Here is a 27,881-nt window from a genome sequence, read left to right as displayed (position 1 = left end):
ATCAGGCCACGTCACGCCACATCCACTTAGTCCCATCTTGAGTTCTCTGTTTTGGTCATGCTAGGGGCAGGCTGTGTGAGAAAAGAGACCACTTCCCTTTTTGTTGCCTTACTACTCTTGTGTAACGATATACCGTTCCTCACACGTTTAAGTCCTCAGATATATGTGAATTTATCTCAGGTAAACACAGGTGAGAGGGTTTCAAGCCCCCTTCAGCCAGGAGAGTTGTCCTCAAAACAAATGAAGAAAATGGCCTCAGTCAGAGGGAGCCTCTCTGAACTTAAGACACAATATCTCAATATCTGCCTGCTCTCTGTGGAAGCCAGTAATCCGATAAAAGTTTATGTCTTTGTGGCCTGTCCTGTTACGGTGCTGATGGCTGACTCCCATTGACCACCATTTATCAGGGCTTCCACATCTGGAACCAGTACGAAGTGGCGAAGTAATGTTCTTACTCCTGCTAACTCCAACCCACCTGCTTCCTAGTTTCTCTCATTCTCCTCAGGAAAGACAGCAGCCACTGTAAGGAGAATGAGAGAAGTGGTTTGGGACGCAGGCAGGCACATGAATGAGCTCAGGTGCCCAATCCCAGGAAACAGCAAGTAGAGCTCGTGTGTGTGTGTGTGTGTGTGCCTCCCTGTCTATCTCCTCACAGGGGCCATTGCGTTTCTTGAGGGGAAAAACAAGTCAGTTGCATGCATGAGCTCAGAGGCCCAAGCATGGAGCACAGCTGTAAGAGCATCATGGGGTCCTTCAGAAATATGCTCCAGTTGCTGAGTTGCTTCACTCTGTGACTAGACCTCCAAGCTCGTGTGTGTTTTTACCCACCTTCCATTCTTTTAGGGAATAGTAGGAACAGCTGCGTTCCTACTATTTCCGTGTGCGGCACTGGTGCTGGCTCGCCAGTTGCAGCTTCGTCACGCTGGCCACGTGACCCGGAAGTGTCTTTGGACGGTGCCGCATCCCGGCCTCTTGAGCGAGATGAGCGTGCAACCCTAGAGTCGGTCACGACTGGCCCGTACGGACAGGGGTACCTTTACCTTTACCTTTACCTTAGGAACAGCTGCAGCTCAAAACCCAGGCAACATCAAGGCAGGGTCTGCTTGATGCACCCTCCCTTCTGCTCACAACCTGGCCCCTATGGTCTTGGGCCAGTTGGTCTCTTTCCCACCTTTATTCTGTTCTAGTTGCAAAGGTATCTCCTCCTCAATATCCCTCCTATTCCTACAAATGGCACAGATCGGCTCATAGCGGCTGTCAGACCCCTCAACTCCTGGAAACGTATAACCCCTCTGTGCCACTATTTTTGGTATTCAGCTTGCCATTAGCAGGGAGCTCACAGAGGAAGATAAAAAGTTTGATTCTCCCCACCCTTGGTCCCACATATAAGACCCGAACCCTGAGAAAAGACAACCCTAGTCTACATAAAAAGGTTTTCCTACTTAGGCTTAGCTGATCAAATTTATTTTCTGCCTTTCTTCCAGGGACCGTAGGGCAGCATACATAGGGCTACCCCATTCCAGCATTACCACAGTCTTAGATGGTAAAATAGGCTGAGAATGATTTGCCCAAGGCTGCCTAGTGAGCTTGGTGGCTTAGTGGAGACTGAAGACTGCTTGTGTGAGAAAAGACTTTGGCTAGCTGCTGCCGACTGACCAGTAATGGCCAGCAGGTACCAATACGGTAATTGTTTTTCCAAACTGCTTCATTGCTTCCAACAGAAGCAACACAGAAGATAGCACATCTTCTCCTTGAAGACATCTTCTTAAATCTTGTGTGTGTTTATTGGTCCGGAGAGGGGCCAGACATAGAACTCGAAGCCTGCACCAGGCCACAAAACTACTACCTATTTAGTAAATTCAGTACTGATAGTGCCCTCTTCATTGACCCATTTCTGCTGTCCTTGAGTGTCCTTCGTGTATTTGATCTAGGTAACGAACATAGGAAGTTTCCTTATACAGTGTTACCTCGGGTTACATATGCTTCAGGTTACATACACTTCAGGTTACAGACTCCACTAACCCAGAAATAGTACCTCTGGTTAAGAACTTTGCTTCAGGATGAGAACAGAAATCGTGCTGCGGCGTGGCGGCAGCGGGAGGCCCCATTAGATAAAGTGGTGCTTCAGGTTAAGAACAGGTTCTGGTTAAGAACAGACCTCCAGAATGAATTAAGTTCTTAACCTGAGGTACCACTGTACAAGAATCGTCTGTCCTTTCTGGCCGCGGAGTTCAGGCAGGGGGTCTATTCCAGCCTTACCTGGAGATGCCAGGGAATGCAAATTATGACGTTTGACTCCCATCCGTTTAGAAATATTTTTTAACTTTAACATGGACTTGAAGTGTCAAACGGGTTGGTGAGCATATCTGATAGCTAGTGGATGTACAGAGGACCAGATTGGAGAAACCGGCTGGTCCTTTGAAAGCCAAGATATGAGCAAGAGGACCAGAGCTCAGCAGGAAACGGATTTTCTGTCTCAATACTGAAGAATCTCTTTGCATCTTTTTTTTTTAAAAGATGCCAGGTAGATTTTAGATCAGAGGCCAATTGCCTAAGTGTGTGTGTGTGTGTGTGGTCGTTTATGAAGCTCTGACGGCCGTGGTGCAAAGCAGAGCCAGGCTCTAAATGTTGGTTAGAGATCAGCTGATCGACAGGAGGGGTGATGTGTGGCAGTAATGTTATCCAATCCTTTAAATGAATGAGCAGAAGGGGACCAACCTTTTTCTCCATGCGGTTCAGCTGTTAGGGGGCTGAGTTTCAGGGAGAGGGGGGCTTTAGAGGCGAAGCCGCTCTGTGAAAGTGAGTCACATGGCTTTGAAATTAAAAAGACTGATTAGCAGCTTGTGGGCTAAGGAGTCCCTATGGGCTCCTTTGTGTCTGGGTGTTTCTCTCCGCCTGGCCTATCAGCTGCTGACCTTGGCTACGTTCAGTAAGTCTGCGCCCAAACTCTGCATGGCTTCAGTGTACTTGCTGTGACATTGGGGTGGGGGGTGGGGAAAGCAGTGTTCTTTTGATCGCAAGGTGGGAGAGGCATGGCTGGGAGAGAGAGAGAGAGGCCTTGGCTGCTCTGAAATCAGTTAGCATGCATGTTTTATGTAGGATCTTGGCTGAGTTTCCCCTAAAGGGCGAGGTTGTTTTTGAAAAGGGGAGCTCTCTCTTAAACATAGTTTGGTTACTATGTGATCTCACTTCCAAATAAGGTGCAGCATCCAACAAAAGAGAGAACCTGCTATTTCTGGAAGGATATTTCCACTCTTGGGTTTCTGTTTTTGTTTTGTTTTGCCTTGGAGTTCGCTAGCTAGCATTTGAAGAGACAGGGCAGCTATTGCAGGAGGTTTAGCCAATTGAATGGATGTGAGCCAGCTTTTTATAGGATGCACAGATAAGATATAGATACACACGCCCCCCCCCCTCAGCAAATTGATCCAGATCTGCTCCTATGGTTGCCATCCCAGAAATGAAAGAGGGAGGGGGCAGGGGAATGAATGATGTCTGTGGCATTTAGAGGCCACTTAGGGGTATAAAAAGGGGAATTGGGGCCTTGTCTCACCACCAGCACAGACACATGATATTTTGCACCCTCTTCTCTTTAATTAAGATAGGATTAAAGTCTACTTGGAATGTCTTCTGTTCAAGCCTCACTGGAAAGAAGCCTGTCTGTGGCTAGTACAACAGTTGTATATCTTGTTTTTTAAAAAACAGCTTTGAGACCTACATGGTTTAAAGCGGGATACATTAAAAAAATAAAAATAACGACACATATGCAATTAATTCGGTATCTCTTCTGAGCCTCAGAGCAAGACTGTTTTACCTTAGGGCAATTCCATTGTTCTGCACATGTTTCCTATCTACTAAGAATGCAGCAAGAGTCCCACTGGATCAAACCAAGATCCATCTAGTCTAGCAGCCTCTGTGACAGCTGCAGGGCAATCTGACTTTGGGAAACTGACAAGCAGGGCATGAAATCAACAACCCCTTTCCTGTTCTTTGGCTCCAGCAGCTGGTACTTGGAGGTATCCAAACTCTGAAGTGGATGTATGAATATTAGGAGGTGGGACTCTGTGTGTGTACGTACGTACATGTACTTACATGGCGTTATAGGCACCTAGGAGCAGAGGATATGGAGATGTGTATGTGTGTGTACACAAGCAGGATGTGAAAGTGGTGTAGGAGGTGACAAACTGAGACCCAATTTCTCACTGGTTATTGTTTTGCGTCCTAGCTCAGATGAAATAGGCAACTTTTTCATGCACACACTTAAATAAAATGGCCATTACACTGAATGAAGTGACAACTTTTGATGTAGGCTGGGAGTACAGCGTGTGTTGCAAGGCAGGAAGGCAGATAGAAGAACCTGCCTTATTCAGAGTTAGAATGATGGCCTGCATCTAGTTCACTGGTCTTCAGTTCATTGGTCAAGACTCACTACAGGGTCACACCTAAGATGGTTTACAACACAGCAGCAGCACTACCATCGCACGTATATTTGGTGAACTATTAAAATATGGGTACCCAAATGCACATTTGAGTTAAAGGTGAACCCCAGGTCTGAAATGGTTGAAGACTACAGTGGTACCTCAGGTTACATACACTTCAGGTTACATATGCTTCAGGGTACAGACTCCGCTAACCCAGAAATAGTGCTTCAGGTTAAGAATTTTGCTTCAGGATGAGAACAGAAATCATGTTCCGGTGGCGCGGCGGCAGCAGGAGGCCCCATTAGCTAAAGTGGTGCTTCAGGTTAAGAACAGTTTCAGGTTAAGAACAGACCTCCGGAACGAATTAAGTACTTAACCCGAGGTACCACTGTACTGCTGAATTTCTTCCTGCCTTGTACCCAGTTCAACTTTGAAGGGGGAGGGAGAGAGGTTTATGCATATGTTTCATATATTTGTTTATAAAGTACTGGTTACATGCATGATATTTTACAACGCAAGATAAACACAAAATAATATATATATATATTTAAAACGGACTGCCTCAAGGTTCCTTCTGTTCCTTCCTAATGAGAAATGTGATGTTCTAATGTTTTATATGGAAGATACATAGAGGAAGGAGGGATGGAAGAGAGAAGGATAACATATACCATCCGTTAGACTTAGCTGTAGTTTTTGGATACAGGCATTTATGTGGGGGTTACGTTACAAGTCACTGCGCATTTAAGTGAAATTGTGTTCAGTGGTACCTGGGGTTAAGTAATTAATTCGTTCTGGAGGTCCGTTCTTAACCTGAAACTGTTCTTAACCTGAAGCACCACTTTAGCTAATGGGGCCTCCTGCTGCCGCCGCGACTCCAGAGCACAATTTCTGTTCTCATCCTGAAGCAAAGTTCTTAACCTGAAGCACTATTTCTGGGTTAGCGGAGTCTGTAACCTGAAGCGTATGTAACCTGAGGTACCACTGTACATTGCTAACACCACTGGAAAAGCTTGCAAACGCCCTCTAAACTTCCTTGCTCAAACCTCAACTCTCCATAGGCTTCAAAGGTTAGTGCAAAGGATCCTGAGAGTTAATACTGTATATTCTATCTTCACAGCAACCCTGTGAGGTAGGTTAAGCTGAGGGGGACCTTGGGACCGCCACACATGCCTAATCAGTCTACCTCACAGGGTTGTTGTGAGGATGGTGGGAGTAAGAGCACAGTGCCCGCTACCTTGAGCTTCCCAAAGGAAAGATGGGGCATAAATAAATGGGGGCTATATAGAAGAGGCAGCTTTTAAGATGGGCTTTCAAAGAACAGTGAGCGGTAGTACCATTTGAGGAAGGGAGATTTGGGGTGAAGAGGCAGGAAGGGAGAATTGATAGAGTTGTTTGAGAGCAGGTGAGAACAGAAAATAGCTCAGGCTCTTAAGTGAGAAAAATAGAAATATTAATAGTATATATAACAAGGGAGTGAAATTCCTAGGTGGGAAAACTGCTCCAGCTTTGTAGAATGCCAGTACCTTTCAATCTCTGCAGCATAGCTCTTTTCATCTGTCTTTTAGCGAGACGCTAGTCAGACTGGTGCATGCAGGCTCAGAATTTAACAGCGTGGCTTCTCTGATCCATTAGTTAGGTCTGTCGGTAAAAAAAAAAGAAAAATGCCACAACCCTTTGCATTCTTGCTAGTTAACTCTGCTGTTCTCAGCTGTCTACCTAGAGTGATAGCTGCAATCACTTGCGCTGAAATTCAGGGTTCTCCTTTCTCCTCACCCCTCCAAACTTAGCGTGACCACTAGGAACCAGTATTCAAGCTGTTTGGCTGCATAGCTGATAAAGAAGCTGATTTGCAAAGTGGAAAGGTTAGTTTGCTGGAGCTGCTAGTGTGTTGTTTTTTTAAAGAGTTATGCATCCGGCAAGCATGAGATGTTTATATTCCATTACGCCCCCCTCCCTCCCCCCTTCTGGAAAAAAACACCACCACCTATTTGAAAAGGAATTGTAAATGCTGTATTTTTGGAGCAGCTGTTTCTCTCCTCTTGAGGACAGAATTTAATCCAAAAGCAATTGTAGAAATAGCTTGAACTACTCTTTGTTCTGGTCTCCAAATGGTTAAAGGGAATGTTAAGTGGGGGGGGGGTCAGGGGTGACTTCATTGTATATTGTGCTTGTTTGAAGCAGGTCTGTTGGAGGGATGTTATGTTAGGGAACTAGGAAGAAGGGGAAGGAAGTCCTTAAATTTGTTTTAAGTTTTGATTCCCGCTCCCCAAGGGATGCATAAAAGCAGAAACTTGTATGATGTGTGTTTATTCCTCTTTCTGAAGCATGAGAAGGTATGGTGGAGAGAAAAGAATTGCTGAGCAGATAGAATGCATTGATAACACGTTTGTCAAGGGCATAGTTACCTGCTGACCATTTTCCAAGCCAGGTAATTAGATATTTCCCTACTTCTTTTTCAGTTAACTGTGATTTAGCAGGGGAAAAAAAAATGCAATTTCACTCTGAAAATCAGCCTAAGACATGCTGCTTTTGAAAATCAAGTTTGTGACTATAAAGTCAAGAACGGTGTCTATATCTAGCAATGCATTAACAATGCATTGCGAGATAATTAAAATGTTATTCTCCCTGCACTAATTAAGGTTTCATTTCTAAATCCGCTTGCTAGGGAGTAAGCACCATTGGAGATGGTGTGACTGAACCACTTTGAGGTTAAATATAAATCCTTGTGTTTATATACAGTTAATTAAGATGAATCATTAGGGATTAGTGAAGCTACCAAGGCCCATAATTACTTTCATCTATTTACCTGGGCCTAAGATGCCATGAATTCTCCTTTTAGCTGAACTCTGATAGCCTGCTGATAATTTCAATAAGCTTGACCCCAGCCTTATATTGCCTTGCCAATTGTAAATTAAATCAAACCTTAAATTCTTCTTCTTACAATTACCTTGTTTTTCTTATGATTGAGAGATGCACAGTGTATACATGATGAAGTTCTTGCACATACAGACACAATTCCACTTTGGGAAGTGTGGTGCAAATGGTACAGAGGCTGTTCATTTAAACAAGAATTTGTTTTAGACATGATTCTATCAAACCTTTCAAAAATTAGATTTTAAGGAGCAGCAAACTGTCATTATCAGTAAAATATCAAACAAACTGCCCATTGTGGCAAGAGTTGTGTTTATTGGTTTAATCCTGCTTTCATGCATGGGATAGCCTCGATCCTCTTATCATAGTTATCCTATAAAGTTAGGCTTTGCATCCACTAATCCAGACACCCACTAAGGTGCTTGAGAATGTGTGGCTGGACACTTAAGAGATGTACCTGGATGAAACAGAGTACCTGCAACTCTGGGCAGGTCCCAACAAAATATTAAAAACACTTCCCTGTACAGGGCTGCCTTCAAATATCTTCTAAAAGTCATATACTGTAGTTGTTTATCTGTTTGACATCTGATGGGAGGGCGTTCCGCAGGACGGGCGCCACTACTGAGAAGGCCCTCTGCCTGGTTCCCTGTAACTGTACTTCTTGCAGTGAGGGAACTGCCAGAAATATAAATAAGTAATCTGCACATTAATTAGGGATTTTCTCCTGTTTTACTTGCTGGCTGCTAATTGAAACCAGCGCTTTAAAATGTTTAAGTATATATATATGTCAGAGAGAAAGCGGAAGAAGGGAGGAGGATATTGGCGTAGTGAGTCCATGATTCTTTTGGGCTACAGCAAAGAAGACAGACCTCAGATGTGTGCCAGCACACCTTAGTATGACTTGACAGAGTCAGTTAAGTGCTGTGGGAAATAAGTATGTTAGTATCAAATTTTATTTCGGTCACAGACCAGCATAAGATAAAACATACGGATAAACTGAACACATAAGGCTTAAAACAGGTAAGGAATAAAAACTAGTAATTAAAAGGTGATTATATCGTACATATAGAAACAGAGACAAACAGTTAAAAGTGACTATAAGGGAGGGAGTGTGAAGGTCTTGCATTTGGGGCCTAGTTTGTGTTAAATAATGAAGGGATCCCAAGAGGCGCTGCTTATCCCAATTGTCTCCTCTCAGTTCAGGTAATTCTGTGTGTCTCATCAGGTTCAGTGCCCGAATTACCTAACTTACCATTTAAAATATTGCAATGCAGGTAAGAATTTATATTGGCAACATTATTTAAACATGCACCCTAAAAGCAAACTCGTTACCTATAAGAGTGTAGTGGAGGGGTCCTCAAACGTTTTCAGCAGGGGGCCGGTCCACGGTCCCTCAGACCTTGTGGGGGGCCGGACTTTTTTTTTGGGGGGGGGGGAAATCGCAGTGGAGGGATAACGAGCCACGCGTGAAAGGGCTCTGGAGAGGGGCTGGCAGCAACAAAGCCCAGCCCCTTTCCTCCTCTAGGCAGGGCAGGGAGAAGCCAGGAGGGGGGAGGGAGGAGGCGCCTCCGCTGTGTGAGGGAGACGGAAAGAATGCGCTTGCTGGCGATGCACGCAGCGATCCCCGGACCGTCCGCAGGCCGGATTTAGAAGGCAATTGGGCCTGATCCAGCCTGCGGGCCTTAGTTTGCCGACCTATGGTGTAGTGTACCAACAATTCTAAATAAAACAAACAAACGTGCCCCAGCTACCAATATGCTGGAAACACAGCAGTAAGGAGTTAAGGGTCGGTCCCTTTGTCCAACTCAGATTTAGCCTGCTTTTTCCTGCAGCAGCATACAGTAGGCGACGTTTGAGCCTTACAAACAACCCTTTGAGGTAGGTTTGCTTAGTCTGAGACACAGACACTGCACCATAGCAACTCAGCTTGCGTCCTGTTAGACTTGAGGCTTTTCAGCTGTGCATGAGAATGCTTTGTAAGCCAGAATGCGTAAGTTATTTTAAAGGAAACCTATAACTGTTCCTTTGCAGTGTGGTGAGTTCAGCAGGTTGGTGCTGTTCTTTCTCTCTCTTCTCTCACCCTCCCCCTCCCCGTCCCCTCCTTGTCATTGTCTTTTTGGCAGATTTCCACTGTGTGTGTGAGTGAGTGAATGGCACAGAGGTTCTGTTCATAGGCTGATAGGCGCAGAGCGACTTTGCAGCATTATTCTGGAGTTGTGTGTGGGAGCAGCTGGGTCACTCCTATCACGGAAGCGTGAGCTTCTTCAAAGCATACCTTTTGAAGGCCATTCTCGTGTAGGACTTCAAAGTGCAGCAGTGAATGGTGTGTAAGCCAGGTTAATGCAGGGTAATGCAATTTATCAAATACTGAGAGTGGGGATTTGTTTACTGTCTTGACTCTTTTTTCAAGAGAAAAAATTAATTAACAAGGAAGTCGTTCCTTAGCATCTGATGAATTTCCATCCTATGCAGAAGCCTCCTCAGTCTGTCATGTTGATTGTCACATGCGACATTCTTACGCATATGGTGTTCTATCTGTATGCTGCAACTGTTGGTAGGATATTTGCAACTAAAGATAAATTGCAGGGTGAGTTCTTTTAATCTTTTATATGAAACAAGTTTCAAGTTCACCATTTTGAAAGCAGAACTTTATTTTTGCCGTGAGAGCTGTTCTGAGAATATTCACACTGATCAGAGGCATTCAGATGTTTTTCAGACCAATCCCATAAAATGAAACAATAAGAAATAAACAAAAAGAGAGAGAACTGTCCTTCATAACACTATGCCTTGACTGATTGTGAGGGGGAAATACTGCGCACTTTTTGGAAGGCAAAGATGCAGAGCTAATCAGATGGTTGCAAGCTTTGACCTGGCCACTGATTAAAAATCTGGATGTCTAAAACTTTGAGGGGATCAGCAGTTGTTTTTAGTTTTCGTTCAGTATTTTCTTACTGTAATTTAATTTTTTTAAAAAATACCTTTAACACTTTTTATCCAGCCTTTCCGCCTAGTTTTATAACATTTATTTCAAAAGATGTGTCCCCAGAACAAGGAAAAGCAAGGGAGTGGGTTATCAAGTACACATGTGTGTATATACATCTATGCTAGGAAGTAAATATACACATTCAGCACTGCTGGACATGCTAGCATCCAGTTATCAAAGAGTTCCATATGGGCTGGTCTTCCATATTGGTTTCTATTCACTCTGCCAAATGGGCAAAAAACTCCTTTGCTAGTCTGTTGCTTCTGTGTCTTTCTGGTTGAGTACAGAGGCGTAGTAGAATCATAGAATTGTAGGGTTGGAAGGGACCCCAGGGGTCATCTAGACCAACCCCCACTCCATTTCTTCTGCACTGCACTGAGAAGTGGAGAGAAGTTGTTCTGAATCTGAATCTGCCCTTTGTTCTTCCACTAGGCTGAAAAGTAAGACAAATTAGCTCTTCCATACCCACTTAAATTCTCAGGTATTCCCGCAATGAAGAAGCGAATCTGAAATCATATCTTCATGGGCCTTTTTGCAGCATCACAAATAGCATCTCAGTTAGCTCAAATGCAAATCCACTCATTTATTTATTCTGTGTGGGCTGATTCCTGGGACAATGCAAATGTGTATTCTGTTATTGCTGGCCGTAATCCAAGCGCCTGGCTCCTGGCAGCAACACTGAGCGATGGCCACACAGTGCTGTTGTGGCCGTGGCGGCAACAAAGGCATGTTTTTCAGGCCGCTTTACAAGCGTTGCAGCCTGTCAGCCCATATGAACAGGTGGCAGACTTTTTTTGTTGTTATTCTTTTGCATTTGGTGCTACAAGGCACCTAGATATTTGATGCTGGCCCCTAGGAATGTGTCGGTGTGGGTTTTCTTTGGACAAGTTCTATGCATTGCTACGTCCCAGGAATTTCAAACATTTTTTCCTGGATTATAAATATAAACACAAAGGTGCCTGGTAAGTAACCAGACTCCCTAGAACTCACATCCTGCTTCTGAGCTTCCCAGAAGCATCTGTCGGACTCCTGTTAGAAATGGAAAGCTGAGTTAGATAGGACTTTGGTTTGAGCCAGCAAGGCATTTCTTATATTCAGAAATACAAATTTATGCGAGGCGTTCCAGTTTCCTGACTGTGGGCTTTCCCCCTTCCCTTATTTTATCATACTTGCATTCCACATTTTGCCCAAGGAGCTCAGGGTAGTGTGTCCCTTATTTATACAAACAACAACCTTGTGATGTAGGTAGAGAAAATAAAGTGTGCTTTGCCCAGAAACTTGAATGCAGGCCTCATTAAGTTCAGATCCAGTGTGCCATGTTAGAGAGTATTCTCAAAACAAAAAGGAATAGTTTAAATGATTTCCACAATGTATGTATATTTATTTGAGAATTTATAGACTACCCTTCTAATAGGTGTGCATATTTGGCGTGGCTTGCATCCAATAAAATAATGTGATTTCATGGTAAGTTCACCACAGAAAATATAGGCTGGAAGACAAAAGTTATCACCAAACAGCAGAAGACTGGAAGGGAAAGGAGATTCCAGCTAAGCACCCAGAAGAACTTTCTGGCAGTAAAAGCTGTTTGATAGTGGAACAGACCCCTGTGAGAGGTGATGGACTCTACTTCGTTGGAGGTTTTTTTTTTGCAGAGATTGAATGGTCATCTGTCATGTATGATCTAGTTGAGATTCCTGTGATGTAGGGGTTAAAAGGTAAAGGTAAAGGTACCCCTGACTGTTAGGTCCAGTCGCGGACTACTCTGGGGTTGTGTGTTCATCTTGCTCTATACGCCGAAGGAGCCGGCGTTTTTTCGCAGACAGCTTCCGGGTCATGTGGCAGCATGCCTAAGCTGCTTCTGGCGAACCAGAGCAGCACATGGAAATGCTGTTTACCTTCCCACCAGAGCGGTACCTATTTATCTACTTGCACTTTGATGTGCTTTCAAACTGCTAGGTTGGCAGGAGCAGGGACTGAACAACGGGAGCTTACCCCGTCACGGGGATTCGAACTGCCGACCTTCTGATCGGCAAGCCCTAGGCTCTGTGGTTTAGACCACAGCGCCACCCGTGTCAATGTAGGGGTTAGGACTAGGTTATCATCAAGGTCCCTTCTAAATCTACAATTCTATGATTCCAGTGACTCAGCTGTTGAGTGGTCAGGTGAGCATTGCTGCCTTCCCTGGTCTTGCATTGGTCTGGGTCTTTAGATGTCACTTACACAAGTGTGTCCAAATATGCCACACCCACTATGGAACAGAATTCCTTGTGATGTAATTTCTGCAGAATGCCACCCGTCTGGAATGTCCAGTGGAACTTCCTCAAGTCATGTGGGGGTGTGCATGGCAGGCATAGATTTCAGCCATCTTGACATGGCGATGATAGAGACCTTTCCCGCTTCTCTGAACTTTCTGGTGCACACCAGTACCAATTTGGGTTTCCTATAAACTAACAAGAGGGGATCTCCTAGCTCGCCTCCCTGAAGAGAGAGCGCTGCATACTGCCATTACATGGGCACACTGCGTGTGTGCCCAGTGCTAAATCTTTGTTTGAGAGGAATGAAAAAACATGAACAAGCCGGTGACGTGGATGGCTCCAATGGGAGATTGAACAGGTATTATAAGATTGGTGCCAAAGTTGAATAAGGGCCATGATTTGATACGACTCGCTTGCCCATAGTAGGTGCTATTAGAAAGGCCTGCAGTGGCTTCTCCATATACATGGTTGACAAATATATCGAGAATTTGAGGAAGGACAGAGGAAGCTCAAGTGAAGAAACTGCTACCTGTGTCCTATGCATGGAATTATTCAGAATTATCTTCACTGTTAGCATGTGAACTTTTTCTTCTTATTGTATTAGTTTACTTTATGCAAAAAAAGAAAAAAGGAAAAAAGAAAGTCTCAAAGTGACATTATTATTATTATTATTATTATTATTATTATTATTATTATTATTATTTATACCCCGCCCTCCCCAGCCAAGGCCGGGCTCAGGGCGGCTAACAAGCAATAATAAAAACAAGTTGAATGAATACAACTTAAAAACAAGATTAAAATACAACATTAAAATATTGAAACATTAAAATATTAAAATGTAGCCTCATCACAGGAGGAGAAAGGAAAAAGAAAAAAGAAAGGGGGAGGGAATAGAACGCGAACAGATATTTAAAGAGTAGTGGGACAACCCTTGCTTATTGTTTGATGTAGTCTTCTTTTGCTGTTAAAAGGGATTTCTTCTTGAAAAACATTACTTTTTTAAAAAAGGATATTTACCTCCCCAGTTCCCTTAATATTCCCGTTTGTTTCATAGCAATGCAAGACTGGAATGCACAACGGCGCCAGATGCCGTAGGGGACATGGGAAGCAACGATTTCCTGGAGAAAGATGGGCACGAAAACCTGGGGCACGACTTCATCAATGGGACCACCAGCGGCAATGCGGAAGCAGCCCGGAGGCTGGCAAAGCGCCTGTATCATCTGGATCGATTCAAGCGGTCTGATGTAGCAAAGCACTTGGGGAAAAAGTAAGGACCTGGCTTTCTATCTCAAAGGGTGTTCATGTTGCATCTGCAGAATGATAAAAAAAACATGAAAAGTTCACTTTTTAGTAATGTGGCTTGTTTCTTTTCCTTCTCTCTTTTCCTGCGTCTTAAGCAATGAGTTCAGCAAACTTGTCGCTGAGGAATACCTCAAGTTCTTTGATTTCACAGGCATGTCTTTGGATCACTCACTCAGGTAGGAAATCTCTGTGTCTTTTCCTGGGTTGTGTCTCATCCACTGATAATCCCCTATATGCGCCCATTTTAAGGTGTGCCTTCTCACTCTTAAGGTGGGCTGGCATGATTGCCCCTGACCCACCCAGCAACAAGCCACTTCCCACTCTGTCCTGGGCCTGACTTGCCTACATGCATTGAATATAATGTATAATCCCGCACACCTAGGCCTTGCTGGCCCATAATCCAGACCTGGCAAGACACCAGCATGGATTCTAGTGTTTTGCATCTATGCATGGACTGTTTGTCCACCCTCTGACCTTCCCATCACTTGATTATTGGGAAGCCCCCAGGTTTGCATGCCAGGTATTGAACTTGGAGATTTGTAAATGCAAAGTGTGTTTCTTATGACTGAGCTATAATTCCTTCCCTGCGTATGAGCTTCTTACCCAAGGTAGGGGTTGGAACAGAACGGTCAGAAAGGAGCAGGAGCTGGAATCTGGCAGACATGATCTGTCGGTCCCTCTTAAGGCCTTTTTAAAGAAACCACAGATAGGTCTGCATTCTCTCTGCTTTGTAATTCTTGAGTGGCAAAGACTTGAAACCCATGAAACACCTTCCTGAACCCCACAAGAGCTTTATTTTTTTAAGAAAAGGAAAAAAGAAAGGGGGAAGGGAGAGAATAATAGCAAATTTGGAAAGGCTTTCCATTGTGTGATCTAAAGACTGAGGGAGACAAGAGGTAACAAGATCTCTATGAAATCTATATAGGGAGGGGGAGATGAGAGACCCTAACAGCTGTGTTACCTTAAAAAATATACAGCTATTTGGATTAGCTGGATTTTGGAATGTGTATCTGAACAGTGTGTTCTCTCTGCTGGAAGGAAGATTTAAAGGAAACTCAGCACCCAGCAAGTCCTAAGTGTGCGTAAGAAAGATAGGACTGCATTTGGAGAAAAAGGAATCACAGCCAGTCCTAGCCCCATCCCTCAAATGTCTGGGGTGCAAGAAGTGTAACAGTGGTTTACACGATCTCTCATTTTGTGGGGGGTGTATTGGGGTTGTTTTTTCCTTTGCCTCTCCCACCCCCCTTACTGCAAGATATTTATTGAGAAGCAACACATTCTGAGGCTGGAAACAGGTAACAGCTTTTTAAAAGTGGTTTTTTAAAAGTACTTCCCATTGCGTTTATACATCTAATTTTTCTCCCACTGTTTCCTCTGCTGAATCAGCTTCTGCGGGTTTTTGGAGCAATATTAAAAACCTGCAATATTTGTTTGACTGGGTAGAGGTAAAAGTAGGAGCTGCCAAGCTAGCAGTTTGAAAGCATACCAGTGCAAGTAGATGAATAGGTACCGCTGTGGCAGGAAGGTAAATGGTGTTTCCATGTGCTCTGGCTTCTGTCACAGAGTCCTGTTCCACCAGAAGCGGCTTAGTCATGCTGGCCACACGACCCAGAAAGCTGTCTGCGGACAAATGCCGATAATGTTGCACTTTTGGACCATATTCAGTTCTCTGAAAATGCTGTCCTCTGTTTCCAACCTCAGTACAAACATCTTTAAAGGCTACAGAAATTTCTGGTGATTGACTGTAGTAAAATGACTTGACTTGACTTGACTCTTTAAAGGCTGATTTAACTCCCCCCTCCTCGTTTTACATTTTTTCTCAGGACATTCTTCAAAGCCTTTTCTCTTATTGGAGAAACTCAGGAAAGAGAGCGAGTTTTAGTTCATTTCTCCAACAGATACTACCAGTGCAACCCAAATGCCATTTCCACACAAGGTAATTTTACTTCCATTGCTTTTAAAACATTTCCCTTCCTACCTTTCCTCAGGCAGAATTCAAGGTGGCTAGCAACAGTAGAAAATTAAAGCAACATCACAGTAATGCAAAGATAATAATGCAGGAATGACAACAAAGTCAAGGGAAAACAAACACTCAAAGCAATTCCCAGTAAAATTAGAACAATTTCCCAGCGAAGCATAAACACACTGAAGGCCACACTTTGGCTTTGGCACTTGTCAGATCAAACGGCCACTGTAATTGCAACTGAGTCACTCCAGTTTTTTGAGATCTAGTCGGGGAACAAAGGAAACCTAGTAAACTCAAAGCAATAAGGCAAGATAGAATATGCTATTTGTTGTCAGGTTCAAGAATTGGTTAGGACTAGTGTTAGGTATTTCCATTTACAGGAGGGAGATACCTGGATAGCAGCCCCACCCCTCACCTAATGCCCTCTAGATGTTTTGGTCTACAGCAATCCCAGCCAGCATCTGAAGAGCTCTGGCTTGGGAAATGATTAATAATAATACATCATATTTTCATGTTGAATGCCCTTGTCTCCCACTTACAGCACCATATCTTCTGCCACATTGCTTGGTGTATGTGGACCAGCTTCTTTCTCTCTCTACGAGGAATGTGTTTTAAAGAGGTGGACTGCTAGTGTGTGCTGAACTGCCCCTACCCCTGTGCTTTTGCCCTGTAGCTCCTTGGCGTCAGGTGCTTTTCTCCCAGCTAGGTTCAATGGAGCAAAAAAGTACCGGGGTGGTTGGACTGTGCAGCATATAATAAGCAGGTGTGGATGGGTTCTGCACCACCTGATTTTGTGCCTCTTTGCAGCCATTTGTTGCACAGGTGACCTAAGGGAGCACATCCAAACCTCTAGATGTGTCTCAGTCACTGTCACATGCAATCTGAGCTAAGAAGCTGAACAGAGAACCACATTTAAAACTTGCCTCTACTATGAACTCAGTGCAGGACTCTAATCAAATCCAATTGAATCTCCCCACTCTCCACATCTGCAGTGGGTTAACAGCAGCAGCAGCAGCAACAGCAATGATAGTAATAGTACTGGCCTGCCTCACAAGACTTACTGAGATAAAATTAACACCCTAAAGCACTACAGATATGCTATACCGTCCATGAAGCATTATATCTTGTCCCACTTCTCTCTCCTCCTTTGCCACCGAAGGCTTTCCTGAGCCCTTCTGGTCCCATCTTACCTGTCTCTCTTCTGCCACTCTGGCTGTCCTTTGGCTGATCTCTGACCCTCCATTCCCTGCTCCTGCTTTGCTCTGCTGTTCAGTATAGGTGGTGATAAGGATATGCCAGAGGCATTGTTGATCTCCATTTATCTGTAGCCTGTCCTACATTACTAGGGATGCAGGTGGCTCTGTGGTCTAAACCACTTAACCTCTTGGGCTTGCTGATCAGAAGGTCAGCGGTTCAAATCCCCGCGACGGGGTGAGCTCCCGTTGCTCTGTCCCAGCTCCTGCCAACCTAGCAGTTCAAAAGCACACTACTGCAAGCAGATAAATAGGTACCGCTGTGATGGGAAGGTAAACGGAGTTTCTGTGTGCTCTGGTTTCCATCATGGTGTCCCCTTGCGCCACATGACCTGGAATGCTGTCTATGGACAAACGCCTGCTCCCTTGGCCTGAAAGTGAGATGAGCGCCGCAACCCCAGAGTCAGCTTTGACTGGACTTAACCGTCTAGGGGTCCTTTACCTTTACCCTTTACCTATCCTACATTACTATTAAAAGCATATCCCACTTTCCTTTCCCGCCATAGACTCTTATCCAGGTACTGATCACATTCACACCTTGGTTTCCCAAGTCCTACAGTACAGTATTGGGGTACTCCCAGACGATTTAACTGTAAATAGCTGCAGTAATCTCTGAAGGCAACAGTAGTGAGCACTAATGATCTAAACTGAATATATAACATGTGTCAGGACTGCCGCTAGGTCCCAGCTCACAGAGGACCAACGCCCAGTGGATATTATATACAAAAGTCTTTATTGAAGTTTGGTTTCCATTTCCAAGCTCTGGGCGCGCAGGCCCACGTCTTAACGCTAGACCGGCTAAGTCCCCTCTGACTCACTGCTCCACCCACACCAGTTTAAGATTCTAGCCCGGCTCCACCTCTTGCGCTGCTCTTTCCTGCGTTGGGTCCTTCTGCCCTCTGGGGTTCCCTCCTTCCTGGACTCCTCTGACGCGGAGCCTCCCGAGTCTTGCCCCTCCCTCCGGCGGGCTTTAGGATCTGGCTCCCTTCCCGGGCTCCCCGCTGTGCCGCTCTCCTTTACATTTGAACTTGGCGCGCGCGCCCAGCCGGTGACTTTCCTTCTGACCGTTTCCCCGCTTCCTGATGTGGGTGTTGCCAAACCTGACTCCTCTCCTCCCTCTGGTGGTGAGGACACTGGTCCCGACTCCTGGGACTCCCCCTCCCCACTGCGCTCTGGTGGAGACGCTGGCCCTGATCTCCAGCTGCTGTTCAGGGACTCCCCGCTGGCCCCTCCCTCTTGAGGTTTCTCCCTTGGAATCTCCCTTGCTCTGGCCACCGGCGCTCCCTTCTGTGAGTCCTCCGATTCGCTAGAGAGGCTTGTGGAATAACTCTGGCCACTGTCACTGCCTGCGCCCCCCTCGTACTCCTCCTCCTCACTCTCCATTTGCTCCCCCTCCTGTGTCTCTCCTTCTGAACCCCTGACATCCATCCCCCCCTCGAAGCCCCCCCTTCCCCCCTCCCCCTCTTCCGGTGCGGGTTCCGGGTGCTCCATTGTTGTAGGGGTGAGTCCAGGATACAGCTCGTCCCCTGAGGCTTGCAACCATCGAGATAAGTCCGGGAAGTCCCCCATGGGCTCGTCGACGACGACCTCCTCCGCTTCCATCTCCTGCGCGGTGTGCTCGAAATCTGAGCTCGACCCCAAATCACCCAAGAGCCCTCCTCCCCCTGTTGCTTGATGGGGGTCCACCTCCCAGGGCCCCTTCGGCATGTCTCTGCGCCAGCCCACTTCGGGTTGGTCCTCCCACCAATAAGATCCCCCCGTGCCAAAACCTGAAAGCGATCCCTCCGGGGAGCTGCCTCCCGGAGCCGAGTCCTCAGCTGACGAGAAACCCCGGAAAGTGCTGGCCGAGAGTGTGGGTGTGAACAAACAATCCTCGAAAAAGCCCGCCGGCATAGGCTTGTGCGGGAAAAGTGTGTGGAATTCTTCCTTGAGCAACTGCTCTTCCACTGCGTAATCCGGCACCCACCTGTTGGCGCTGGCCGGGGTGTCCTCTGTGGCGAGAAGATATTGAATCCCGTCCTCCCCCCACCTTGAGTCTAAAATCTCAGTGGCTTCATTAAGTGGCTCCCCTTTCGGCGACCCCCCTTTTTTGGGCGCTTCCCTGAGCGGATCTGGCGCCTTCCCCGGTGCTTGAAACCTGTGGGGCTCTCTGTAGGGCGTGAGCACTGATCTATGAAAGACCGGGTGCATTCTGGAACCCTCCGGGAGTGTCAACCGGAAGGCCACTGGGTTGATCTGCGCCTCTACTTGGTAAGGCCCTAGCTGCTTGTGCCCTAGTTTCTTCTTGGCTAACGATCTGGCTGGAACTGCTTGTGCTGCCAACCAGACCCAGTCTCCCACCTGGATGTCCTCCCCAACCCTCCTGTGTCGATCTGCCTGCACTTTGTAAGCCTGTTTTGCCAACTCTAACTGCCTCCTGAGCTGCTCGTGGATCTCCTGCAACTCCGCTGCCACGTCCTCTGCTCCCTGTGGCTCCCCCTCCCGCACTGTGTCCAGACCCGGGAAGGTTCTGGGATGCCTCCCGTAGTTGGCGAAAAATGGTGTCACCCCCGTGGACCCGTGCTTCGTGTTGTTGTAGGCAAACTCGGCCAACGGTAGATAGTCCACCCAGGTCGATGGCTGCTGGTTCGCGTAGCATCTCAGGTACTGCTGCATGATGGCGTTGACCCTTTCCGCCTGCCCGTTAGTTTGCGGGTGTCTCGCCGACGCCAGGCTGACCTTGACGTTCAGGAATCCCATCAGCTTTTGCCAGAAGTTGGAGATGAACTGGCGCCCCCGGTCGGACAAAATAGACCGTGGTAGGCCGTGCACCTTGAACACGTGGTCTATGAACATCTTAGCGGTCTGCTCGGCCGTGGCCACCTTCGCGCACGGAATGAAGTGGGCCATCTTGGTGAACAGGTCCACTACCACGAGCACTGCCGTCTTGCCCCTTGAGCTGGGTAGATCTGTGACAAAGTCCAGGGCCACCCTCTCCCACGGTACGAACGGTGTCTGTAGCGGTTCCAACAGGCCCGCCGGCGGCTGGTGCACAGGCTTAGCCCTTTGGCAGGTGTCGCACCTATTGACATAGTCCGCGACATCCCCCCGCATCTTAGGCCACCAAAAGTCTCTGGCTACTAAGTCCACCGTCTTCTCCTTGCCGAAGTGCCCCGCGCTGGGCGCGTCGTGCAGCTGTTGCAGGACCTTCGCGCGGAGGCTGTCTCCTGGTACGTAGAGGACTCCCTTGCGTAGGAGCAGGCCGTCGCGCACTTGGAATTCGTCGCCCCTCGCCTTGCCACTGCACACCTCCTCCATCTTGGCTCGGGCGAACGAGTCCGTTTGCAGCGCACGGCGCACCGCGTCCAGGTCCACCGTGGCTGACGCGCATGCCCACGCCTGTGGTGTGAAAATGTGCTTGGCCGCCACCGGTGCCTCTGCCTCCAGATACTGCGGTTTTCTGGACAGCGCGTCCGCCAAGATGTTGCTGTTTCCTGGGATGTACTCAATTCTGAAGTCGAAATCTGCAAAGAACTCCGCCCAGCGGATGTGTCGCTGGTTCAGGAACCTCGCCGTGCGCCAGTACTCCAAGTTCTTATGGTCTGTGCGGACCTGCACCGTGTGCTTGGCTCCGACGAGGAAGTGCCGCCACGCCTTGAAGGCTGCATGTATGGCCAGCAACTCCCTGTCCCAAATGGTGTAGTTCTGCTCCGCTTTGCTGAGTTTTCTGGAGTAGAAAGCGCACGGCTTCCAGTCCCCCTGGTGGTCTTGCTGCAACAGAACGGCTCCCACGGCCCTGTCTGAGGCGTCCGTCTCCACTCTCATGGGCCTGCTGGGATTTACGTGCAGTAGGTTCTCCTCGGAAGCGAAGAGCTGCTTGAGCTTCTGAAAGGACTGCTCTGCCTGCTCCGTCCAGATGAACCTCTTCTTCTTGGAACTGAGGGTGTCGGTGATGGCCGCTGTCTGCATGGCGAAACCCTTGATGAACTTACGATAAAAGTTGGCAAAACCGACAAACCTCTGTACTTCCTTCCTATTGCGTGGGCTCTTCCAGTCCAGTACTGCACGTACCTTGGCACCGTCCATAGCCAGTCCCTTGTCGGACAGTTTGTAGCCCAAGAAATCCACCTCCGTCTTGTCGAACTGGCACTTCTCCAGCTTGGCGTACAGCCTGTGCTCCCGCAGCCTCTGCAGAACTTCCCTAACATCTCTCTCGTGAGCCTCCGGCGATTCCGAGAAGATTAGGATGTCATCCAGGAAGCAGACGCACTTCTTGTAGAGGAGACCCGCCAAGACATGATGCATGAAGGCTTGAAAGCAGTGGGAACCATTTTTTAATCCAAAAGGCATAACTCTGTATTCATAAGTGCCCAGCGGCGTAAACATGGTTGTTTTCCACTCGTCGCCTTCCCGTACGCGAATGAGATTGTACGCTCCGCGCAGATCCAACTTGGTAAAGATGCGACCCTTCCTCACCGTCGCCAGCAGGTCATCAATCTTGGGCATAGGGAAGGCTGAGGGCTTGGTCTTAAGGTTCAAGAAGCGGAAATCAACGACCAGCCTCTTTTGGGGCGTGTCCCGCTTCTTTACAAAGAATACAGGGCTGCCCCCTGCCGCCTTGGACTCCCGGATGAATCCCCGCTTCAGGTTGTGATCTATGAACTCCCTGAGCTCTTGCAATTCATCCTCAGACATGGAGTACAGTTTCCCCGTTGGGAGCGTCGCCCCGGGCAGGAGGTCGATCTTGCAGTCGTAGGGTCTGTGGGGAGGCAGCTTATCCGCCTCTTTCTTGCAGAAGACCTCCAAAAACTCCTTGTATTTGTTAGGCACCGCTTGCAACATGCCCAAGTTCAGCTGTGGTCCATCCTCGTGCCCCTCATCTTCCAAGTCCGCCAGGATGCAGTGTTCTGCGCAGTAAGAGGAGCCGAAGGTCAGTTGCCGCTGGTACCAAGCTAATGCCGGGCTGTGCCTATCCAGCCAACTCATTCCCAACACTATGGGCGTGTCTGACAGGCGGGTGACGTTGAAGCTGATGACCTCATGGTGGTTTCCAATGCGCATCACCATTGGCGGCGTCTGCTGTAGCACTTGCCCTCCCAGTAGCTCCCTGCCCGTCCACTGTGACGACTTTCAGAGGTACCGCCGCTGGCAGAAGGGCTATGCCATGTTGCTGGATGAACTGCATGTCTATAAAATCTGCATTGCTCCCCGAGTCGATGGTGATGGGAATTTCCACAAGTAGCCCATTGGGGAGCTGAAGGGATGCGGTGAGCTGCACTACTGGTTTGGGTGGGAGGGGGTCGGTGGGCTGTAAGATCCCTGGGGATTGCTTCACTGACTTGTCTGGCTGGTCCCCAGAGACGCCATCTCCAGCCAGACAGTGGAGTTTTCCTGCTGCGACTCCCTCTGCTGAATTGCGTCTGTTACTGTCGCTGCGGCTGCAGTATGCTTGTGAAACCGCTGGGGACACTCTTTTGCCATATGCTGAGCACTGTCGCAGATGTAGCACTTCCTGGTTCCTCTAGGAGGCTTCATCTTGACTGCTCCCGGAGTTAGGGCTCCGACTGTGGAGTGAGCCTTAGCACCACCTATCTCCATCGGCTCCTCTCCCCCTCCCAGCGGAGGCATGGATCGAGCGAGCGCCGCCTCCTTGGGGAAGGGAGGCAGTCCTCTCGCTGGCGTGCGTCCCAAATGCCCTTCCTCCTTGCCCCAAGGGCGTCCTTCCAACCGAACCCCAATGGAGAGTGCCCGTTCCACCACGTCCTTGGTGGTTTGGGGTCTTCCCCCCCTTGCGATCTCGTCTTTCACAGCTCCGCTCAACCCCTCCCAGAACAGGTCTCTGACGGCAGGCGATTCTTTCTCCCAGGCTAGTACATTCACCAATCCGAAAAAACGTGAATGATATTGCCTCACAGTGGCTTTACCTTGTCTTAGTCCGTGAATCTCCCTCCTAGCGATATCCACATCAATCTCAGATAAAAAACACGCATCCATCACTTTAATGAAGGCAGCCGCATTTTGGAGGGCTGGATCCTTGTCTCTCCATAGATTGCGCAGCCACGATTTTGCCTCCCCCCGTAAATGCGGAATAATAAATCCCACTCTCTCTTCCTCATTTTTAAAGTCTTTGTCAAGCAGCTGCAATGCATAAATTACATCTGCTCTGAAGTTAGGATACTCCTGCAGGTCCCCATTGAAGTGAGATACCAGGCTCCCTCCTCTGTTTCCCAGCCCAATCCCTTCTGGTCTGGTGGCCGGTAGCCTCTGTGTACTTAGCACTTCTAACCTGGTTCGCAGATCCTGGCAGGCAGCAGCTGCTTCCTGTTCTTTCTTTCTGGAAGCCGCAATTTCTGCAGTCAACTGCGTCACTGCGTTTTGCAAACTCGCTATCCTCTCTTCGGTAGTCATTTCCCTGTTTTTCGTGAGCTCGCGAAGCACCAATCTTCACCCCTCGCTGCTTTCCCGCACTCCACGAGGTTGCAAAATTGGTGAAAAAAGGAGAGGGGACTTACTGTCAGGACTGCCGCTAGGTCCCAGCTCACAGAGGACCAACGCCCAGTGGATATTATATACAAAAGTCTTTATTGAAGTTTGGTTTCCATTTCCAAGCTCTGGGCGCGCAGGCCCACGTCTTAACGCTAGACCGGCTAAGTCCCCTCTGACTCACTGCTCCACCCACACCAGTTTAAGATTCTAGCCCGGCTCCACCTCTTGCGCTGCTCTTTCCTGCGTTGGGTCCTTCTGCCCTCTGGGGTTCCCTCCTTCCTGGACTCCTCTGACGCGGAGCCTCCTGAGTCTTGCCCCTCCCTCCGGCGGGCTTTAGGACCTGGCTCCCTTCCCGGGCTCCCCGCTGTGCCGCTCTCCTGTACATTTGAACTTGGCGCGCGCGCCCAGCCGGTGACTTTCCTTCTGACCGTTTCCCCGCTTCCTGATGTGGGTGTTGCCAAACCTGACTCCTCTCCTCCCTCTGGTGGTGAGGACACTGGTCCCGACTCCTGGGACTCCCCCTCCCCACTGCGCTCTGGTGGAGACGCTGGCCCTGATCTCCAGCTGCTGTTCAGGGACTCCCCGCTGGCCCCTCCCTCTTGAGGTTTCTCCCTTGGAATCTCCCTTGCTCTGGCCACCGGCGCTCCCTTCTGTGAGTCCTCCGATTCGCTAGAGAGGCTTGTGGAATAACTCTGGCCACTGTCACTGCCTGCGCCCCCCTCGTACTCCTCCTCCTCACTCTCCATTTGCTCCCCCTCCTGTGTCTCTCCTTCTGAACCCCTGACAACATGTAACTCCAGATGCTGGAAATAAACAACATGGGGTAACTGTTATTGCTGTGCCCTGCTTAGGAGCTTCCCCACTTGTGCCAGGCACTGTCTCTCAGCATAACCTACCTCACAGGGTTGTTGTGAGGATAAAATGGGGAGCTGGAGAGCCATGTGTACTACTTTGATCTCCCTGGAGGAAAAGGTGGTGTATAAATGTAATAAATAAACAAACCAATAAGACATTTAAAAAATAAATATGCCACTTTGGAGGCAGCACTGAGTTGATGGAACAAGGCAGTTATTTTCTTCTCCAGTTATTCCTCCTCCTTTGTGCATTTGCTTTATAGAATAAGGCAGCACCCCCCACCCCAAGCATCCTATGATTTAATGTCATTGGGGGAGCACAACGGGAGAATGAAAAGGAAAGGCAAAGGTAACAAGGCGAACAAGTGCAGTTACATAGGCTTCTTTAGTTTCTATTGGAGGAGAGTGGATTAAGGAATTTAGATAATGGCTTTTGTGATGATGTAGGTTTAAAGACAGGGAGACAGTGAAAGACAGGAGTGCCTGGCGTGGCCTGGTCCATGGGGTCATGAAGCGCCAGACACGACTAATGAACTAAACAACAACAACAAGGTTTAAAGACAGGAATTTAATGGGGGCAGGAACAGAAAGAGGTGGCAGCATATGGGTGTTCTGCGGGGGTGGGGTTGTTGTTAAAGGCATCAAAAGGGCCAATCCTTTTACATTGAATTTGGGCTAGTCTGGTGTTAGGGACAATGACTTCAGTGAGACTGAATTTGGTTAAAACCATTGGCTTAACTGGACTGTAGATTGGGTTGTAAAAAGTCAGACAAAACCTTTGGAAGGTCAGCTTACATGGCTGAGGTTGATATTCACGGATCTTTGACATTTGTGGAGCTTTCCTTCAAAGCATTTGGGTCCTAAACTTTAGGAGGTTTCACCTTCCCGCCCCCTCCAAAAAATGGAAAAAATTGGGCTAGCTGTTTCTCCCTTCCTCCTTATCAACCCTTATGACTTCATCTCATGAGACGGTCTCTCTTGATTAATGTCATGCATTTCTTTATAAGCAAATTTGGAAGAAGAAGGGAGTGTTAATTAGGCTTCAGGGGGGTCCCAACTCAACGTGAATCATTCTTTCATAAGCAGATGTGAGTAGTAGGAAGTGTGATTTCTCTCCCCCACCCCACCTGCCTGTGTGACTTTCTGTGTGTCATGCTTGGGGTGTTTTCCCCCCCTACAGATGGAGTCCATTGCCTCACATGCGCAATCATGCTGCTGAACACTGACCTCCACGGCCATGTGAGTATTCTGCAAATTGTCCTGTTTGCTTATAAATTTTGAACTGCTCTTTCAGTATGCTTGTTGCCGTTGAGTACTCCCTGCTCAAGTCCTCGCAGGGTCTTGTTGAAGCAGCCAGAAAGATTTCAGGTGACATTAGCAGAGGTGGAAGGCAGTTGTGTGAAGAGCTTGTGAAACTGGCAAGGGAGCCAAAACCAATATGAATGCGTCCCATAAGAATGAGGGCCAGGCTGGATGCAGTGAATTGGGCAAGTCTGGAAACCCAGTAGCTCGGAAGAGGAAGGCAGGTAGAAGAACAGTTTCACAAGCACAGAGGACCAGCCAGATTTCGGGCACCAGAAAATCGCCCAGACTAATGGATTTCAGGAGACCGTGAAAGATGCAATGCAAGGAGTGGATTGGGATGGGCTCTCCTTGATCACCTGATTTCCTTACTTAGGGTGATGTGCCTGAAAAGCTGGATGTTCCCTCTTGGCCCCAGTTGTATAGGGAGCTGATGTCTGGGCTGCCAGACCATTCAAGCCCCAGTGCAAGCAGAGCTTCTAAATCATCCTCACAGCACAAACTGCTCCCACTTCGGAATCTGAATGCTTGGCATCCCTGGCTTGTGCACAAAGGGAGGCTATATATAGATGGCAACGTCTCAGAGATTTGGCAGCCATATTACAGAGCCATTCTTATCCAAGATACAAACGGTCATGTTTTTTTCTTTGTCCTACCAGGACCTTTGTCAACCAAATTCTGTCATGCTTATTTAGCTGTACTCTGGGGAAAAAAACTGTCAATAACTCTACAGAAGTGTGAGCGTCATTTCTGCAGGAGACGTGCATAAGTTCTGTTGTGGCTGTTTCTCGTGCTTAGCAGAAAGTTCACGTGGGCGCTAACACACAACCATATACCCCAACAGTTTTGAACAACTATTTTAAAATGAGTTTTTAAAAATGTTCTTATGTGATCTTTAAAAAAGAAAAAGTAGAAAGCTGTTTCTTATCTCAACTGTTTGGCCTGGGTTGGGGTTAAAACTGACTGGGACAATAGTTGTGTGCAACTTGGTCACATTGTTGACAGGCTTCCCACAACTATGGCAAGTGCCTGCAGCTGGGAGTGGCTGAAAAGGGAGTAGTGACTCACATTAGGTTTGTACAGTTACCCATCAGCCAAGGCTGGATCAGTGTTAGTGACCTCATAGAGGTGAGGGGGCAGTCACTCTTCTTGCTTCATTAAAAAGCAAAGAGAAAAGATCTACACGTATCCTGAATATTAAAATGTAATTTTCCCCGGCATTGCTTTGCTGCAGTGTCAGGATAACTTACGGGCACTAGGTGGCAGAACGTGCATAGCGTTCTCTGAACTGTTCATGCATCATCAGATGAATGTGCAAATTCCTATCTGGGCCTTGCATTTTAAATCCACATGTAAAACAGGTATCACCATTGGCCAGAAAGCAAAGGGTCACATACTTGAGCTCCGGCTGTCTGGGTAAAGAAGAGGTCAGATGCCAAGAGGCCCACCTGAACCAACCTGAAACTAGCTACCTAATTTCGTGCTTGTTTCCCTGAGTGCCAGAAAAGGTCTCTTGTCTTGGGCAACTTTCTGCTCTCATCACAAACTTAGGGCTACGTATAAAATAGGGTTACCAGACGTCCCTGTTTCCTGGGGAGAGTCCCCGTATTTGCAAATAAGTCCCCGGACAAATTCCATCCTCGGAATGTCCCCGGATTTCATCTAATGTCCCCGAGAACCGCAGCAGCGGCAGTCTCAGCAGCCCAGAGCAGTTGGCTCTGGCTGGTTTCAGGAGCTGCTCAGAAGTCCCCATATGATGGTGATGCAGGGACTCTAAGATGCAGCTTCCGGGCTGCCTCCACCTTCCCTCCGAAAGGCAGTGTGAAGCCTCGCTTCCCAGCTGAGGGATCCCTGCCCCCTGCTGCTTGCATGCAAGTAGGAATGGGATTGGGGCTGCTCCGATGGAAAGGGAGGCATCACGCTGCCTGAGCCGAGCCGCTGCTGCCGCTCTCGGCCCTCCTTCTCCGCCTTGTATGCCTGACCCACCCCATTACCACCAAAGAACGAACAACTCAGGGGCTGCCCAGGCTCTTGGAAAAAGGAGATAGAAGCCTCAGAGTAAGGGGAAACGTGGTGGTTGAGGTCAAGGTGGCAGCTGCCCCTCTGCCAGTGCCATCGTTGCAGCACCAACATCCCGAACGTGTATTAATAAATAAATTAATTAATTTAAGTGTCCCCGTATTCATTGGAAAAAAACAACTGGTAACCTTAG

The 27,881-nt window shown here is 47.7% G+C and overlaps 1 protein-coding gene across 6 annotated transcripts in view; it reads left to right on the top strand.

The window, feature by feature from the left end:
* Positions 1-27,881, top strand: part of PSD3 (pleckstrin and Sec7 domain containing 3) — a 157,201-nt gene that overhangs the window by 37,261 nt on the left and 92,059 nt on the right. For 3 of the 6 annotated variants that reach the window (XM_083718576.1, XM_083718577.1, XM_083718578.1), the window contains 4 exons: positions 13,582-13,794; positions 13,925-14,005; positions 15,653-15,765; positions 25,548-25,606. In XM_083718576.1, the coding sequence (XP_083574702.1) occupies positions 13,582-13,794; positions 13,925-14,005; positions 15,653-15,765; positions 25,548-25,606 (466 nt within the window). Of the gene's footprint in view, positions 1-2,846; positions 2,930-6,720; positions 6,847-12,578; positions 12,886-13,581; positions 13,795-13,924; positions 14,006-15,652; positions 15,766-25,547; positions 25,607-27,881 lie in introns of those variants that run through there. The other 3 variants (XM_083718579.1, XM_083718581.1, XM_083718580.1) reach the window with 3 other exon arrangements.

This window comes from Podarcis gaigeae (assembly GCF_964106915.1).
Source record: "Podarcis gaigeae genome assembly, chromosome: 17".
NCBI classification, from domain to species: domain Eukaryota; kingdom Metazoa; phylum Chordata; class Lepidosauria; order Squamata; family Lacertidae; genus Podarcis; species Podarcis gaigeae.
Note: the sequence above shows the minus strand (reverse complement) of the source record. Positions and strands in the feature narration are given on the sequence as shown.